This window comes from Erinaceus europaeus, chromosome 10 (genome assembly GCF_950295315.1).
Source record: "Erinaceus europaeus chromosome 10, mEriEur2.1, whole genome shotgun sequence".
NCBI lineage: Eukaryota > Metazoa > Chordata > Mammalia > Eulipotyphla > Erinaceidae > Erinaceus > Erinaceus europaeus.
The window spans coordinates 2,740,820-2,759,103 of record NC_080171.1 but is presented as its reverse complement, the minus strand read 5'-3'; the positions used below and the strand labels follow the sequence as shown (position 1 = coordinate 2,759,103).

At 47.4% G+C, this 18,284-nt stretch overlaps 2 protein-coding genes across 12 annotated transcripts in view; one reads left to right on the top strand and one right to left on the bottom strand.

The window, feature by feature from the left end:
• The window catches only part of EPB41L4B (erythrocyte membrane protein band 4.1 like 4B), a 200,836-nt gene that overhangs the window by 50,644 nt on the left and 131,908 nt on the right, over positions 1–18,284 (bottom strand). For 10 of the 11 annotated variants that reach the window (XM_060199039.1, XM_060199043.1, XM_060199041.1 and 7 more), the window contains exons 16-17: positions 9,587–9,798; positions 7,367–7,485 (exon numbers count right to left, since the gene is read on the bottom strand). In XM_060199039.1, coding sequence (XP_060055022.1) covers positions 7,367–7,485; positions 9,587–9,798 — 331 coding nt within the window. The remainder of the gene's footprint in view (positions 1–7,366; positions 7,486–9,586; positions 9,799–18,284) is intronic. The other variant, XM_060199042.1, reaches the window with a different exon arrangement.
• The window catches only part of ABITRAM (actin binding transcription modulator), a 378,866-nt gene that overhangs the window by 273,287 nt on the left and 87,295 nt on the right, over positions 1–18,284 (top strand). The gene's annotated exons all lie outside the window — the stretch shown is intronic.

The following is an 18,284-nucleotide window of genomic DNA, read 5'->3' as shown; positions in this document are numbered from 1 at the left end:
ACAAGACTCGGGGGCCGGGAGTGAGTGCAGAGGGTTAGGCGCACATGGTGCGAAGCTCAGGGACCTGCCCAAGGATCCCGGTTCGAGCCCCCAACTCCCTACCTGCAGGGGAGTCGCTTCATAGGAGCTGAAGCAGGTCTGCAGGTGTCTGTCTTTCTCTCCCCCTCTCTGTCTTCCCCTCCTCTCTCCTCCATTTCTCTCTGTCCTATCCAACAATGACAACAGCAATAACAACAATAAAAATAATAACAAGGGCCACAAAAAATGGGAAAAAATGGCCCCCAGGAGCAGCGGATTCGTAGAGCAGACACCAGAGCCCCAGCAATGACCCTAGAGGGAAAAAAAAAAAAAAAACTAAACTAAACATAAAACAACCAAGACTTAAAATGGAAGATGAGGCCGGGAGGAGCTTCCTCTGCAGAGCACCTCCCTCTGGCTCTGGCGGTCTAGGCCCGGCAGCCCTCACATGAAAGCAGTGCTCAGTACTGGCCAGAAGGGCATTTCCCAGGCCGCTCTCATGGAGTTCTCTCATTTCACAAGCCTATTTAGAGGCAGACACTGTTGTTCTCTCCATCTTGTAGAGCAGCAAAGCAAAGTGGACACACAGTGGTGAACCACTTGCCCAAGGCTACAAGGCAGCTTCACAGGAGAACAACTTGCCCGAATGGTTCCTTTCCCCAAGCTGGAGTCCTTCACCATTCCAGCCAGGCTGGCTTCCCTTCACCTCTTGGCACCTGCTTTGAATTCATAAAATTATTCTTATACACAACTAAGAAAATCAGATATGGGGCCGGGCATTGGCGTACTGGGTTAATAGGACCTGCTCAAGGACCCTGGTTCAAGCCCCCAGCTTGCCACCTGCAGGGGGTTCATTTTATAAGCAGTGAAACAGGTCTGCGGGAGTCTCTCTTTCTCAATCCTTCGCTATCTCCCCCTTCTCAATTTCTCTCTGTCCTGTTCAATAAAAAGGAAGAAATGGCCGCCAGGACCAATGGATTTGTGGTGCAGGCACCAAACCCCAGCAATAACCCTGGAGGCAAAAAAAAGAGCATAGGACATGAAGACACTAGTAATCCTCTATCAAGTCAGGTATAAAAAGAACGGACTCAGGAGTCAGGCAATAGTGCAGCAGGTTAAGTGCATAAGGCACAAAGCACAGGGACTGGCATAAGGCTCCCGGTTCGAGTCCCCTGCAGGGTAGTCACTTCACAGGCAGTGAAGCAGGTCTGCAGGTGTCTGTCTTTCGCTCCCCCTCTCTGTCTTCCCCTCCTCTATCCATTTCTTTCTGTCCTATCCAACAACAATGACATCAGTAACAACAACAATAATAACTACAACAACAATAAAAAACAAGGGTAACAAAAAAAAATAAATATAAAAAAATAAAAAGAATGGACTGGCCTGACTGGAGGTTTGAACCTTGGTCCTTGCACACTGATAAGTATGTACTCTACCAGGTGCATCACTGCCCAGCTCCATAGCTGAATTATTCTAAAAGATAAAACTTACAGAATGATTCTAGGATAATTTATGTGGGTGCAAATTCTATTTCATTAATTATTTATCACTAGAACAATTGTCTCTGGTGTCTAAAGTGTTATTTTTTTAGTTGGATTTAATTCTCTCAGTACGATATGCTGGAATACAGGAATTACATAGGTTCTAAAGCCCCATGTGAGGCTTTGACAAGTGCTGAAGGGGCTGTTGTTATGCTGGCAGTGATGGCCGAAGACGTACTTTAAAACGACGGAATGCTGCTAAAGTAAGGAAAGCCTGAGGACCCAGCACTGGCTTCCCGCTTGCGCTCAGGAGTCCTAAACTGTCTGTGGATGTGAAAATCCACGTTCAACCTAGACAAAGCAAGAGCCTGACGTTCAGCTTTGTGAATTGATTCAGATGGAATTCGTTATAGATTTTGAGGAAATTTGAGCATTATTTGGTGAATATAAAAAATCATCTTTCTACAAGATCTGTATTACAGCCAGATGACAACTCCAGTCAGAAAGGTGGCTCCAAGAATGCTGTGTGTGGTCTCTTCTCTACCGTGTTTTGTGTTTTACATTCCATTTGAATTGTGGAAAGATGCCTTATCATTCCACAGGGAAATATAGAATCCAAAACATGCAAATGAATGAGAACTGGTCTTTAATATTATTATGCTTGAAAACAGTCCATCTGTTTGACAGTGTCGCTTGGGGATAAAGTAATAATCAGATGCATTTTTAAAATTATTCACACATCTAAAATCAGATGGGATTTGAATGCCTACAGTCATTTTGGGAAAACTTTGGAATTAGGTAGTGAAAATGTCTTTCTTTTATTAAATCAGGAATGGGAGTCTATCCAGGCCTTAAAACAAAAACAACAACAACAACAAAAAACAAGATGAGGGGCCAGGTGGTGGCGCATCTGGTTGAGTGCACACGCTTCAATGCTCAGGGACCCAGATTCGAGTCCCCAGTCCTCACCTGCAGGGGGAAAGCTTCATGAGTTGTGAAGCAGTGTTGCAGGTGTCTCTCTGTCTCTCTTCCTCTCTATCCCCCCCTTCCCTCTTGATTTCTGGCTGTCTCTATCCAATAAACAAATAAAGATAATAAAAAAATTTTTTAAAAACCAAAAAAAAAAATAGATGAGTCTTCTATTGTAAAATCTATTTCGACTAATTACATGGGGTGGTGAGAGACCAGGAAACAACCTGCTCTACTGAGTGCTGAGGCTGCAGCCTGGCACCTCGTTTACTGTCTGGAAATTGTGAGGAGCCTCACAAAGCATCCTGCATTTTTCTGCCTCCAGGAGCCTGGCATTCCTTAAAACATTAATCCAGCTCCCCCTGCTCCACCCTGCATTCCTGATACTATGGCCTATCTACATAATCATTGTTAGATCCCCACCCGTTCCATTCCTTTGATCTATCTTCTTTCTACCGTCAAGACCCTCCCTGCCTGCAGGGTATTATTAATCCTACCACTTAAAACCCTCACAACAGTTACTAAGGAAGTTTCTACCTTCCCAGCCCCCTTTGCCTTTCTCCGTCCCTTTCCTAGCCATTTCCATTTCCGACTTGCCACTTCCAGGTCTGCCCTTTAAAAGCCTTGGCTCTCTGATCAATAAAGATACTGCATTGCCTCACCACCACGAGTCTGTTCCTGAGTCATCTCCCTCACGACACTGAGTGAGTAGCAGTCCAGACTGGCTCTAGTCGAGGTCTCTCCAACCCAGAGAACACGTGCCTGGGAAGAGGCACCCCCACGCTAGCCCAGCAGTTTATAAGCAGAGAACTCAGCCGCCACACTGCCTGCCCCATCACTCAGATGGACCTTGGTTTTGGGGGCTAGAGAAAGCTGCTTGGACAGTCATCAAAACAGTGGATTCACATTTGAAGTATCATGACAAGTAGTGAGCTCTGTTGCAAAAATATTGCACTTAGTGATAAAGAATCATAATGCTCAGCCAGAGCTGAGTAGTGCTTTGGTGGAAAAAAAAATCATAGTATAAACAAGGAAATAGCAGAACAGTACAAGCACACATAGCTTTGCTCCCAGAGTGTAGCACAGGCTAAGTGATAAGAAGAAGAACAAATCAATGGCTCTTACTGATCAGTCAGAATGCTCCTGAGAGTCTATAACTGTTTGAGGATTTGCTGATGGAAAAGAAAAGAAAAGAAATCATAGTGCAAAGTGATATATGTTGCTTATGTGTTAGGGAACAGTCAAGGTTGGAAAACATCAATCCAGCCTACTTGCTTTCTGGAGAAGACAAACACTCAACTACCCACAGCTATCTCGAGTATGTCCTAAGGCAAAGCAGAGCACTATAACTGGTGTCCCAACAATATTCAAAGTCAGTACAAACTGCATGCAGGGGGTCCGGGCGGTGATACACTGGGTTAAATGCACATAGTGTGAAGTGCAATGGCTAAGAATCCCGGTTCTAGCCCCCAGATCCCCACCTGCAGGGGGGTCGCTTCACAAGCAGTGAAGCAGGTCTGCAGGTGTCTGTCTTTCTCTCCCCCTTTCTGTCTTCCCCTCCTCTCACCATTTCTCTCTGTCCTATCCAACAACGACGACATCATCATCATCAACAACAACAACAGCAACAACACCCATGGAAAAGAGATGGCCGCCAGTTGCAGTGGATTCATGGTGCAGGCACCGAGCCCCAGCAATGACCCAGGAGGCAAAACCAAAACCAAAACAAAAAACCAAAATCTGCATGCAGCCTGTGAGAAGCCTTTCACGTGCTCGATTTCCTCGAAAAGCATTTTAAGGTTTTGTCAAACTCCAGGGAAGCCCTTGCCAAACATCTGTATACTGCAGGCGAAAAGCTGGAGACCAAGAAGCCTGGAGAAAGAAGACAAGTCCAGGGTTATGTCATGTCTGGTCTGACTCCTAGACACCTCCCGCAGGCAGACCTGCTCAAGAAAGACTTGCTGAATGGAGGAGGAGGAGGAAGCCATCAGTATGGGCACTAAAGAAGCAAAAGTGGGTGAGTGGAGCCTTGATGTCAGGGTCCATCAGTGATCAAAGAGCCTTTCGGCAACCCTGCAGAAGACTGATCGGTGGAGAAGGGAATGTGAAGGAGTTGGGGCCTTTTGGAAAAGAAATACCATGCCCAATGGTGAAGCAATTACAGAAGCCAGAACATCCACCTTCTACTCCCCATAAAGAATTTGTGTCCATCCTCCAGAGCAATAAAGAATAGGGAAGCTTCCAGTGGAGGGGAGGGGACAGGGAGCTCTGATGGTGAGAACTGTGTGGAATTGTGCTCCTCTCATCTCATAACCTTGTTGATAACTATTAAATTACTAATACAATTAAAAAGTTATAACTTTAGAAAAGAATAAGAAATATCCTGAGAAGGTGTACTCCTAAGGGTACCTAGGGAGAAGGGTAAAAAGACCATGTCACCTCCCATGTCACCAACACAGATAAGCAGGGTGGCCTCAGCTCCACAGCCCAGGTCTTCCAAGTTCTTTGTATCACTTCCTTTAAAGTTCTTTTTTTAACTTTACTTCTTTATTTTATTTGACGGAACAGAGAGAAATTTCGAATAAGGGGAGGGAGGGAAGGAGGGAGGGAGGGGGGAGAGAGAGAGAGAGAGAGAGAGAGAGAGAGATGCCTGCAGCACTGCTTCACCACTCGTGAAGCTTTCCCCCTGCAGGTGGGGCCTGGAGGTAGATGAGGCAGAAAGCAAGAAAGCCTCTCTTGGCAAGAGAGGACACACCAAGCAGGCCACCTCCTTCACGGGGCTGGGAGATGGACCTGGGAGCACCTTGAGCCTGTACTTCCTAGCCTCCAGCACAGTGAGAAATAGGGCTGCTTTTGTTTGTTTGATTGCTTCTAAGGTTATCGTTGGGGTTCAGTGCCAGCACTACAAATCCACTGCTCCTGGTGGCTTTCCCCCCATTTTATTGGACAGGATAGACAGAAATCAAGAGAGGAGGGAAAGACAGAGAGGGGGAGAGAAAGACAGACACCTGCAGACCTGCTTCACTGCTTATGAAGCCTCCCCCTGCGGGTGGGGAGCCGGGGGCTCGAACCTGAGTCCTTGTGTGGGTCATTTCTTAGTACAATGTATGCTTGACCAGGCGCACCACATCTGCCCCCCAGAAATAAATATCTTGTTTAACCCAGGGGGCTCTGCAACCCCATTCCATCAGGACTCAAAACGTTTGTCACCAGGAATCTTTTCTTTTCTTTTCTTTTCTTTTCTTTTCTTTTCTTTTCTTTTCTTTTCTTTTCTCTTTTTTACCAGAACACTGCTCAGCTCTGGTTTATAGTGGTGGTGTTGGGGATTGAACTTGGGACCTTGGAACCTCAGGCATTGTGGGATTATGTGGAAGCATGGTAGAGCATAGGGGAACTCCCCCATCCTTGAGATGGAGGTCTGAAAAGACACCCCACCTGTCAATCTCTCCCTTTTGAGGATAGAGCTTGGAGGGAAATGCTTTTCTGACTCAGTTTCCCCTTTGTCAGTGTCCCAGGCTTCACAGAGCCCTGCAACCTCTCACACTTAACTCATTCCTCTGCTGCAGACCAAATGGTTGGCTGCTTGAAAGTTCATTTAAAGTTCACTATGCTCATTATAAGTTCACCATCTTTTGATCACATACAAAGTATACTCCATCACACTGCCTTGCCAGTAACTTAACAGCGAGACCCCCATACCTTATTTCCTGGTTCTTTGATCACCATGATTTACATCAAACTCTGCCCTTCTCTGCTTTATCTCACTCTGCTGGTTTAACCACCATATTTTTCTTAATACCTTTAGATAATTAACATCTCTTGCTTCATGGAAACTAACTGCCTTGACTTTTTGGTATCTCATCAATTCCCGTCATTCCTAGCCCTCCCCACTATGGGGGTACTGACCTTTTGAAAACCTATAATTACTGACATATGTGAAAAATGTTCTTTGTTTCACTTGCTATATAAGCTTGTCCTTCTCAGAATAAAATTGGAAGTTCACACCTGGAATTTCTCCTGGCTGTTCTTTGCATCACGTGATCACTAGAATCAGTGACGGGAAAGCCAGCGGTTACCTCGGTTGCGAGGCCACCCACATGAACACCAGGAAGACATTAGGCTTAGAGTCTGTTTGCATACCCTTTATGCTATCTCTGCCCACCCACCCGGTAATCTTGTTTTTATACCATCACTGAAAGGGAGGTGAATCTGGAAAACGCCAGAGGAAGCGAGGCGAGGCACTATTTCTTTTATCTGAGAGAAAAGAGGAAAAAAAAAAAAAGGAAAGACACTTGGAAGTCGTAATAGGTGTTGGAGTGAACTAGAAAGGAAGGGAAGGCAGGACCATTGAAAAAATATAGGGGAAATATATGAACACACAGATATGGATAGATAATATAGAGTCAGCCCCTATCTGTGACCCGGGGAGAACCACTGCAGTTCCCAATGGAAAGGATGGGACACAGAACTCTGGTGGGAATGGTGTGGAATTATCCCCCCCCCCCGTTATCTTACAATTTTGTAAATCAATATTGAATCACTAATTAAAAGAAATAAAAAATATCTTGTGTAAACCAGCTGGTGTCCGGTATTTCACTATATCAACCTTTGTAGACTCACAGACAGGTGAGCATGGACAGAAGGAAGTACGGATGCTTTTCTCTGGGAACTTTCACTGTCAGATCAGTACCGAGGGCCATGCCTACAGCTGCCATCATCCCGCAAGGAATGACAGTGGACTTTTACTATAAGAGACATAGTCACCATACAGAAATGTCAGAAAAGGTAGAGCAGAATTTCCCCCAGTTAAAGGTGCTGAAGGCAGCCTGGGGGAGTGAGTCGGAGGTCTGGTGTGACCCCCAGGCCTATACTCATGGGCCGGGTTTGGTACTTGGCACCTTATTGATGTTGATGTGTAGAGCAGGCCAGGGTCCAGCAGCCTTCACAGTGTCTAGTTCCAGTTTCTTGAGATGGGCAGCAGCTTCACTCAGCAGGGCAGGTGCTCCCAGACTCAGCTCTGTAAGTGAGCAGGGGGAGGAGTAAGGACAAGGGGAATAAAGACGGTGAACAGTCAAACCTCTAGTGCTCAGCCCCGGTACAGAGAGTCTGGTGGGAGATGTGGTCTCTAGCAATCAGTCACAGCTATCCAGAGTTTAGAGACTCTCGCACCCGGTTAAGTGCACACAGTACTACGTGCAAGGGCCTGTGCAATGATCTGGGTTTGAGTCCCTCCTCCCCACCTGAAGTGGGGATGCTTCACAGGTGGTGAAGGAGGTCTGCAGGTGTCTATCTCTCTCCCTCTCTATCTCCCCATCTCTCTCAATCTCTCTGTCCTATTCAACAAAATGAAAAAAAAAAAAGGCATCCAGGAGCAGTGGATTCACAGTGCCTGCACCAAGCTCCAATGGTAACCCAGGAGGCAAAAACAAAAAAGCAAGTCATGGCCCGGCATGTGAAAGGCAGTGATAAAGGAATAGAGTTCTGATTCCTCCAGACTAAGGGCGTGACAGACCCCATTTCTGGTTCAGTCAACCCAGAATCTTTCCCCACGGCATACAGGTGAAGATTCAATGTCTCTTCCTTCCCACCAGCTAGCAGAGCCGGGAAAGGCCAGTGCTGCAAGTGACCTGGCCATCACTCCCGCATCTTCAGTCACATTTCACAGAGAGAAAACCAAGAGGGACTCAGTCCCATTGTGACCACTAGACTCTTAGCCCGTCTCAAGGTTTTCTTACACCACAAGTGATTAAGAACCTTTCTCTCCTCCTTCCCCTACCTCTCCCAGTAGATCACAGATAAATTATAAAATAGAATAAAACTGAAAATTCTAGAAAAAAGAGTAACACATATACAAAATCCAAGCCTATTATCTTTTTATTATTTATTTATTTCCCTTTTGTTGCCCTTGTTTTTTTATTGATGTCATTGTTGTTGGATAGGACAGAAAGAAATGGAGAGAGGAGGGGAAGATAGAGATGGGGAGAGAAAGACAGACACCTGCAGACCTGCTTCATCACCTGTGAAGTGACTCCCCTGCAGGTGGGGAGCTGGAGGCTCTAACCAGGATCCTTACGATGGTCCTTGCATTTTGCGCCACGTGTGATAAATCTGCTGCGCTACCGTCAGACCCCACCCCCCCAGCCTATCTTTTAAGAATTAGTTTTCATAAAGAACCACTTTAAAAAATATTACTTATGGGAGTCGGGCGATAGCACAGTGGGTTAAGCACACATGGTGTGAAGTGCAAGGACCGGAGTAAGGATCCTGGTTCGAGCCCCCGGCTCCCCACCTGCAGGGGAGTCACTTTACAGGCAGTGAAGCAGGTCTGCAGGTGTCTGTCTTTCTCTCCCTCTCTCTGTCTTCCCCTCCTCTCTCCATTTCTCTCTGTTCTGTCCAACAACAACATCAATAACAACAACAAGAGTAACTACAACAACAATAAAATATTATTTATTTATTGTTGGATAGAGACAGAGAAATTGAGAGGGGAGGGAGAAATATATATAGAGACAGAGAGACACCTGTAAGCCCTACTTCACCACTCATGAAACTTTCCCTTCACAGGTGGGGACTGGGGGCTGGAACCTGGCTGGGTCCTTGTGCACTGTGATGTTTGCGCTCAACCAGGTGTGCCACCACCTGGCCCCTAAGATCCCCTTTGCCATATTACTAGAAAACATCCAATAACATCTAACTGCTGGCTCTTCACTGCCATCATCTCACTAGGTCCTATGATCCTGCACACAGGAGCTCCCAGGTGTCACTCTGGCCTGGAGAAGGGACGTCAGACATGGAATGAAAGGAGGTTCCCTGTAGTGAGGAGAGGAGAGTGTCAGTTCCTCACACCCCTTTCCCCTGCTCCCCTGATAAGAATCTGCATCTTGAGAACCACAGAAGCAGAGACCCACTGAGGGGGAGAGAGAGCTGCTATCTTGCAATGAAATCCGGGTTTACTGCCAAGCTGTCCCCTCCTCACTGCTCTGTCTAAACACACAAGGCCCCATTTGTTCCTGCCCAGACGTGGAACCCCTACTGGTGTCACTGAAGACCTCAGGAAAGCACGCAGGCTTGGCAGCATTTCTCCCTCTGCCTCTGCCCTCCTTTCCTGCCCCACTCACTTGTAAGGGATTTACTGCTGGAATTCGGAGATCTGCAAGGCCCCTCTTTACTCTCCAGGGTCAGCGAGAGGCCATAGTTTGGGTGGTGCTGGTGGTGGTGGTGGTGGTGATGCCTTCCGGAAGCTTTGGTAGAGAATGGCGTGCCCCCGTTCTCCTCGATGCCCAAAGGCAGCCGGTCCGAGCTGCTGAGCCCTGGGGAAGGGAGCGGGTAGCTGTGGAGGGCGTCAAAGGCAGGATTTAGAAAGGCAGAGGGAATGCTTTACAAGGCGTTCTCAAGCAGTCAACACGCAGCCCCCAGGGGTGACTGTGGAGCAAGACATGGCGGCTGGACACTGTGGGAGAAAGTGGGAAGAGGGATGCGGCCTGCACCAGGAATAGACCTTGACACTCCTGACTTCAGAACTGAATTTGGCATTGCTGTAGAAATACCTTCTCAGATCATAACAAATCGATGGGGTGTACAGTCAACAATGTTTATACACCTTTCCCACATTTGGGAGCAACTCTGATCCAGCTTTCTGGTCCTTTTTCCAGCCATGACATCATCTCCCCAGACAGTAACTTGGGTCTGCCTGCATATCAAAGTTCAGGATCAGGAAGAAAAAAAAAAACACTAGCATAGTCATAGGCCCTTTGAAATATAACTAAAATAGGCCTACTAGCTATCTACAAAGAGACCCCCAAATCTTCATCTGAACTATTCCAGCCTTTAGGTTCATAATTAGGCAACAATTTGTTTGCTTTTATATGTTAAGTATTCTTTCAGCCACCAGGTTCCAGATGCTACCATGATGCCAACCGGACTTCCCTGGGCAGACAACCCCACCAATATGTCCTGGAACCCCGCTTTCCCAGAGCCCCATCCCACTAAGGAAAGAGAGAGACAGGCTGGGAGTATGGATTCACCTGTCAACGCCCATGTTTCATAGGGAAGCAATTACAGAAGCCAGACCTTCCACCTTCTGCACCCCACAATGCCCCTGGGTCCATACTCCCAGAGGGATAAAGAATAGGAAAACTAACAGGGGATGGGATGGGATACAGAGAGCTGGTGGTGGGAATTGTGTGGAGTTGTACCCCTCTTATCCTATGGTTTTGTCTGTGTTTCCTTTTTATAAATAAAAATAAAAAATAAATACCTTTTCTAAAGGGGAAAAGGGAATAAAAAATAATAAGCTTGTTTGTCAGACAGCTACGGCAAGATGATGATACAAGGAGAAATCCTGGGACCACTGTCTCTTCCTCTCGTGACGATGATAACGATGATGATTATTGCCTCCAGGGTTATTGCTGGGGCTCTGTGCTGCCACTGCCAATCCACTGCTCTTGGGGGCCATTGTTTCTATTTCATTGGATAGGACAGAGATAAATTGAGAGAGGAGGAGGAGACAGAGAGAGAGGGAGACAGAGACACCTGCAGACCTGCTTCACCACTCATGAAGTGTCCTCCTGCAGGTGGGGAGCCGGGGGCTTGAACCTGGGTCCTTGCGTGGGTCCTTGCGCTATGTGTGCTTAACCCGGTGCACCACAGCCCAGCCTCTGTCTCTTTCTCTTCTTCACCCCCCCGCAACCCCCACGCAGAAGGCACCTGCTGATGTCAGTGCTGCGGCATCTATCATTCTCATTAAAAAATACAGACTGTAGATGGAAGCAGAGAGAGACAGAGACTGTGACCTTTAACACTGACACTTCCTTCAGGGCAGTGGGGACTGACTGAGCTCCAACCTGGGTCACACCCAAAATGAAAGAACACTCGATCCCAGTGGGCCATTCTGCCGGCTCACGTGCCCTCTGACATACAGCCTTATTTGGAGGCCAAGTCGAACCCCTTCAGCTTATCCTGCACATGGCAGAGGATGGCACACTTTTCTCCTATAGAATGTCACTCCTTGGAGGGGAGTGAGTGACTCTGTTATTAGTGGCTCTTAAGGCAGAGACTCCTCTGGGGGTTGATGAAAACCATGAGCCTTCCCTGCAGAAAAAGACCCTAAAATGCTGCATTTTATTCCCAAGTTCAGACTATACAGTCCTTCCATGGATCTAGAAGGACTCAGTATTTTAGGATAAACTCTAAACTCCCCCCCCTTCAAAAAAAAACTTTATTTATTTTATTTGATAGAACAGAAAGAAACCGAGAGGAAGGAGATAGAGAGGCAGAGAGAGACATAGAGACACCTGCAGCCCTGCTTCACCACTCATGAAGCCCCCCCCCACAGGTGGGGATCAGGGGCTTAAACCCGGATCCTTGCACATAGTGATACATACATTTAACCAGGTACGCTACCACCTGCCCTCCCAAGTTCTTTATGCATCATTCATGGCTCCCTGTGATCCTGTCCCACTTGCTTTCTTTTATGAGGGTGGGGGGAGAGATGATCACTGCTCAGGTACACATGGTATTAGGATTGGACCAGTACCTGCACCCAGTACTGAGTTCTCCTACTGAGTCACCTCCCCAGATATATCTATATTCCATGCTCCTGTCAGTACATGACCTGATAATTCTTCCCTAGACCTCAAGGCCTTCCATTCTGGTGTCTGTTTAAAGATCAATATAGGCAGCAACAGATGCTGGAGAGGCTGTGGGGACAGAGGATCCCTTCTGCACTGCTGCTGGGAATGTAAATTGGCCCAACCTCTGTGGAGAGCAGTCTGGAGAACTCTCAGAAGGCTAGAAGTGGACCTGCCTTGTGACCCTGAAATTCCTCTCCTAGGACTATATCCTAAGGACTCCAAACACCCAACCAAAAAGATCTGTGTACACCTGTGTTGTATGCTTTACATTGGGTGCTAGTTCTCCCCCGCCAAGAGAATTAGATCAGGCCTGCTAATTTCGCGGCCCGCTTGGCCCCGCCCCTAGGGACCCAGCCAGAGTTTCATAGTTCCAGAGTTAGAGAGAGTTCCTGAGTTCGAGAGTAAGAGAGGGTTCCTGAGTTCCAGAGTAAGAGAGAGTGCTTGTGTCGCCGCAAAGAGACAGCAGAGTTCTGTTTGGTGATTAGTTTGTCTTAGTTTATGAATCGTTGTTCCTGAATAAAGAAATACAGCTTCCCTGCCCAGCCGTTGTCTCCGCGTCTCTGTTACCCGCCGTGAAGCTAGCCCGCCTGGCAAGAGCCGTCTGAAATTTAACAACAAATGGCGCCCAACGTGGGGCTGACCTGCGCATCTCTCAGATAAGTAAAGACAATTTGGCTACCTATGCACTATGGCTTTCTCTTCTGCTTGTGAAGAGATCTCCAAAGGCCTCTGCTCTTTCTTCATGAGACTGTTTTGCTGTTTCTGGAACATTTATCTCTGGACCACTCTGTGGTTTCCACTCGCTTGGGCGAACTCAGAACAGCCAGCGGGAAGAGCCAGCGGGAGGGAGGCGAGTCGCGGAGCTGCTGTTTCCACCTCGTTAAACAGCCAGCCATCTGGCTGCGCCCAGACAACCCTGCGCACCGCACCTGCAGCCCTGCAGCCCCGCAGCCCCGCAGGAGGCCGACGCCAGCACGCAAGAGCCCAATGCCTCCACACAGGAGCTCGATGCCAACACGCAAGAGCCCGAGGTCAGCCCACAGGAGCCGGCTCTCCACCGCGTGGCGCAGGGCACTGGACGCGTGATCCCTCCACGCTGCTCGGCCACTGCGAGCAGGGCAGCAGACATGTCAGGGCCATGGGGCAGGGCCACGGCGGCCTATCATGGCCGCCACCCCTGGGCACCTAGGCCCACGCCTTCTACAAAACTGGCCCGCCTGCCCTTTTGCTATAAATTCTGGAACTATCCCAGACCTCCCGGACCCCCAGGCTCCCTGCCAAAACTGGGCACACGAGATCTCCAGCTGCCGGTCCAGTCTGAAGGCAGACAAGCTGGAGTACGCAGAGATTTGTGCAGAGATCGCAACCTGCAATTCCTAAAAGTGAAGCTGCGCGGGAAGCCACCTCCGGATGGTGAACCCCCCCCCAACAACTAAGACAGTACAGATTTAAATTCGTGTTTAAAATGACATGTCTTCGTAACAAAGGTTTCTCTCCTTGTGTATTAATGACCATGTTTATGTATATGTTTAAAGCTTGGTAAACAATAACTTTAAGGCTAAATTCTTACTAGTCAAAGTTAAATGAAAAAGGTTTTCAATGTAATTCTCATAAAGATAAAATTAACTTACATTTAAAGTCTGAGGTAAAAATTAGTTAACAAGCAATATATTTTAACTAAGTTGGTCTAAACAAAAGGTTAAATAGACTTGTTGATATGTAAAACTCTCCATTACCTTCTCTATTAGAAATGGTAGATCGCACAATGGCTATGCTAATTATTCTCATGCCTGAGGTTTCCTCTCCGGCCCACATCTAGGGTGTGTCTCCATCTTGAATGGGTGTAACAAAAGGTTAAAAGACGTTGTTGATATGTAAAAGTCTCAAATTCCTTCTCTATTAGAAACATTGGATCGTGCAGTAGATATGCTAATAACAAGTTTTGTTTCATAGTAAGTAAGTTGCAGCCAGCTGCCTTTGGGACTCTAGGCCGTTCCCCGCCCCCATGCAAATACCTGTCGAGGCAAGTAGCCCCCCAGAGGCAAGAAATGTTTTTTTTTTTAAGCTGATAAAGTTTAGCCCACAGAGGCAGATATGGTCCCCTCAGGCCTTCCCTTAGCAGCACACTGGTTCTTGTCGCTTGCATGTTTCTCCATGTTTGTGCCAGTTTCTTTTTATAAAAATGCCTGTACGATATAGGTTTCTGTTCACCCCACACCCTTGATACTGTAGCCATTTAGTTAAAAGAAAAGGGGGAATTGTTGTATGCTTTACATTGGGTGCTAGTTCTCCCCCGCCAAGAGAATTAGATCAGGCCTGCTAATTTCGCGGCCCGCTTGGCCCCGCCCCTAGGGACCCGGCCAAAGTTTCAGAGCTCCAGAGTTAGAGAGAGTTCCTGAGTTCCTGAGTTCGAGAGTAAGAGAGGGTTCCTGAGTTCCAGAGTAAGAGGGAGTGCTTGTGCCGCCGCAAAGAGACAGCAGAGTTCTGTTTGGTGATTAGTTTGTCTTAGTTTATGAATCGTTGTTCCTGAATAAAGAAATACAGCTTCCCTGCCCAGCCGTTGTCTCCACGTCTCTGTTACCCGCCATGAAGCTAACCCGCCCGGCAAGAGCCGTCCGAAATTTAACAACGCACCTGTGTTCATAGCAGCACGATTCGTAATAGCTAAAACCTGGAAGCAACCCAGGTGCCCAACAACAGATGAGTGGCTGAGAAAGCTGTGGCATTCTTTGTGTTGGTTTGGCCCCTTCCCCCGACCTCAGAGAGAAATGGTTTGGCCCTTGCTAGTTTCTCGCCCCTCTTTCTCCCCGCCCCCTATGCTAAGGACGTGCAGAGTCCCAGCAGCAGCTGAGAAAGAAACAGGAGGAAGCACATGGTGTGGTGATTTGCCCGCTCGTGAATAAAGATTAAACTGCAGCTTCTCAGCCCAGCCGTGTGTCTCTGGTCGTCTCTGTCTGCCGCCGCGACGCTAGCCCTGCCTGCTGGCGCCCCCGAAACTTTAACAACAAATGCGCCCATGTGGACCTGACCTGCGCATCTCTCAGATAAGTGAAGACAATTTGGCTACCTATGCGCTATGGCCTTCTCTTCTGCTTGTGAAGAGATCTCCAAAGGCCTCTGCTCTTTCTTCACGAGACTGTTTTGCTGTTTCTGGAACATTTATCTCTGGACCACTCTGTGGTTTCCGCCCAACGCCAGCCCGCAGGAGCCCAACGCCAGCCCGCATGAGCCGGCTTTCCGCCGTGTGGCGCGGGGCATTGGGCGTGGGCTCCCTCCACGCTGCTCGGCCACTGGGAGCAGGGCAGCAGACATGGCAGGGCCATGGGGCAGGGCCACGGTGGCCTATCCTGGCCGCCACCCTGGGGCACCTCGGCCCGCTCCTTCTGCACGGCTGGCCCGCCCGCCCTCCTATGAAGTCTGGACAGATCCTGGACCACCCGGAGACTGCGGGCTCCCTGCCGAAACTGGGCCCCCTGGCTGAGATCTCCAGCTTGGGTCTGAAGGCAGACAAGCTAGAACACGCAGAGATTCATCCAGAGATGGCAACCTGCAATTCCTAGAAGTGGAGCTGCGCGGGAGGCCCCACCTCCGGATGGTGACCCCCCCCAACAACAACTAAGACAGTGCAGATCTAAATTCGTGTTTAAAATGACATGTCTTCGCAACAAAGGTTTCTCTCCTTGTATATTAAAGACCATGTTTACGTGTGTGTTTAAAGTTTGGTAACATTAACTTTAAGGTTAAAAATATAACTTTAAGGCTATATTCTTACCAGACAGAGTTAAAGGAAAAAGGTTTTCAACGTAATTCTTATAAAGGTAAAATTAACTTACATTTAAAGTCTGAGTTAAAAATTAGTTAAAAATCAATGTATTTTAACTAAGTTAGTCTAAAAAAAAAACTGCACACACCTAGGGTATGTCTCCATCTTGAATGGGTGTAACAAAAGGTTAAAAATATGCTGTTGATATGTAAAACTCTCAAATTCCTTCTCAGTTAAAAACGTTAGATTGCGCTATGGTTATGCTAACAATTGTAATAGAGTTATCAATTGTGGTAAACTTCTAACCTGCTACAAGTTTTGTTTCATAGTAAGTAAATTGCAGCTGTCAAGTTCTCTACAGAAAAGCAGAATTCCGATGGCTGACATTCCCCATCGAGACAGACGTGCAACGATTCACCCCCTGGCAATTCTTCAGTGGACATCTGCTTTGGACTTCTATCGGAATCACTGGTCCGCCTCGGACACTCTGCACAAAACTAGCGCCTTCCCTTTATGCTGCTGGGTTTCTCAAAGACTGACTGCAGCCATGCCTTGGGACTCTAGGCCTCACCCTCCTCCCATGCTAGAAAATGCCCTTCGAGGCAAGTACGCCCCCCAGAGGCAGGAAATGTTTTTTTTTTAAGCTGATAAAGTTTTGCCCAGAGGGAAAAAAAATGGCCCCCTCAGGCCTTCCCTGGGCAGCACACTAGTTCCTGTTGCCTGCTTACATGTTTCTCCATGTTTGTGCCAGTTTCTTTTTTGAAAATGCCTGTACGATATAGGTTTCTGTTCACCCCACACCCCTGATACTGTGGTCATTTAGTTAAAAAGAAAAGGGGGAATTGTTGGTATTCTTCATGTTGCTTTGGTCCCCTTCCCCCGACCTCTGAGAGAAATGGTTTGGTCCTTGCTAGTTTCTCGCCCCTCTTTCTCCCCGCCCCCTATGCTAAGGACGTGGAGAGTCCCAGGAACAGCTGAGAAAGAAACAGGAGGAAGCACATGGTGTGGTGATTTGCCCGCTCGTGAATAAAGATTAAACTGCAGCTTCTCAGCCCAGCCGTGTGTCTCTGGTCGTCTCTGTCTGCTGGCGCCCCCGAAACATTAACAACAGAAAGCTATGGTATATACACACAATGGAATACTGCACAGCTATTAAGAACAATGAACCCATCTTATCTGACCCATTTTGGGTGGAGCTAGAAGGAATTATGTTAAGTGGGCTAAGTCAGAAAGATAAAGACGAGTATGGGATGATCCCACTCATAAACAGAAGCTGAGAAAGAAGAACAGAAAGAGAAACTCAAAGCAGGATCTGACTGAGTTTGGAGTAGGGCACCAAAGTAAAAATCTCTGGGTGGAGGGTGAGGGTGGATGTTCAGCTTCACTGGGGGGAGAGGGAGGAGGATGGGAGGGGACACAGTCTTTTGGTGGTGGGAATGGTGTTTATGTACACTCCTATTAACTTGTAGTCATATCAATCACTAACTAATTGAGGGGAAAATTGATTGAATGTCTCAAACTTTTTAATGCATAGACCATAGGCTGAGTCTTTGAAATGTTGACTCTCTTAAAAGCTTACACCAGGAGAGCAGAAGCAACCAGTGGTGTTACTTTATAAAATGCAGATACATATGTGTGTGTGTGTATACATACATACATACATACATACATATATATAACATCAAAGGACAAATTATGGTGAGGTCGTGTATGATACAGCAAATCCCAGCAATGGGATTTTCAAAGTCAACCGATTGCCAAATAATTTGATCACAGCAATAACTATCTACTGCCTTCTTAAACCCTCAGACAGCAGGAGCCTCCTGCTTCGTCTGTAAAGCTTATGGTGGTGCTGGAGACTGAACCTGGGGCCTTGGAGCCACAGGCTTGAATACCTCTTTGCAGAGCCATGATGCTGTCTCCCCAGCCTGGCTATTATTTTCCCCAACTTGGTGTGCTTCAGTTCTCTACATTCCACATGTGAGTGAGAGCATCTGGTAGTGTCTCTCACCTCCTCACTTCACTAAACATGACACCTTTGCTTTTATACATTTTATCCCAAAGGCCACAATATTGTGGTTTTTAATTGCTGAGCTAGTACTGAACTTTTCAGAACAAGTCACTTATTTTCTGATTCATTCACTTATTCATTCATATGGTTTTGGTTGAGAAAAACGGAGCTTCTTGGGGGCCTGGCGGTGGCACAGCTAATTAATTAAGTGCACATGGTGGACCCAGGTTCAAGCCTTCCACTCCCCACCTGCTGGAGGGACACTTCACAAGTGGTGAAGCAGGGCTGCAGGTGTCTCTCTCTCTCTATCTCCCCCTCCTCTGTCAATTCCTCTCTGTCCTGGCCAAAAAAATGAAAAGATGGCTGCCAGGAGCAGTGGATTCTGTAGTGTCAAGCCCCACTGATAACCC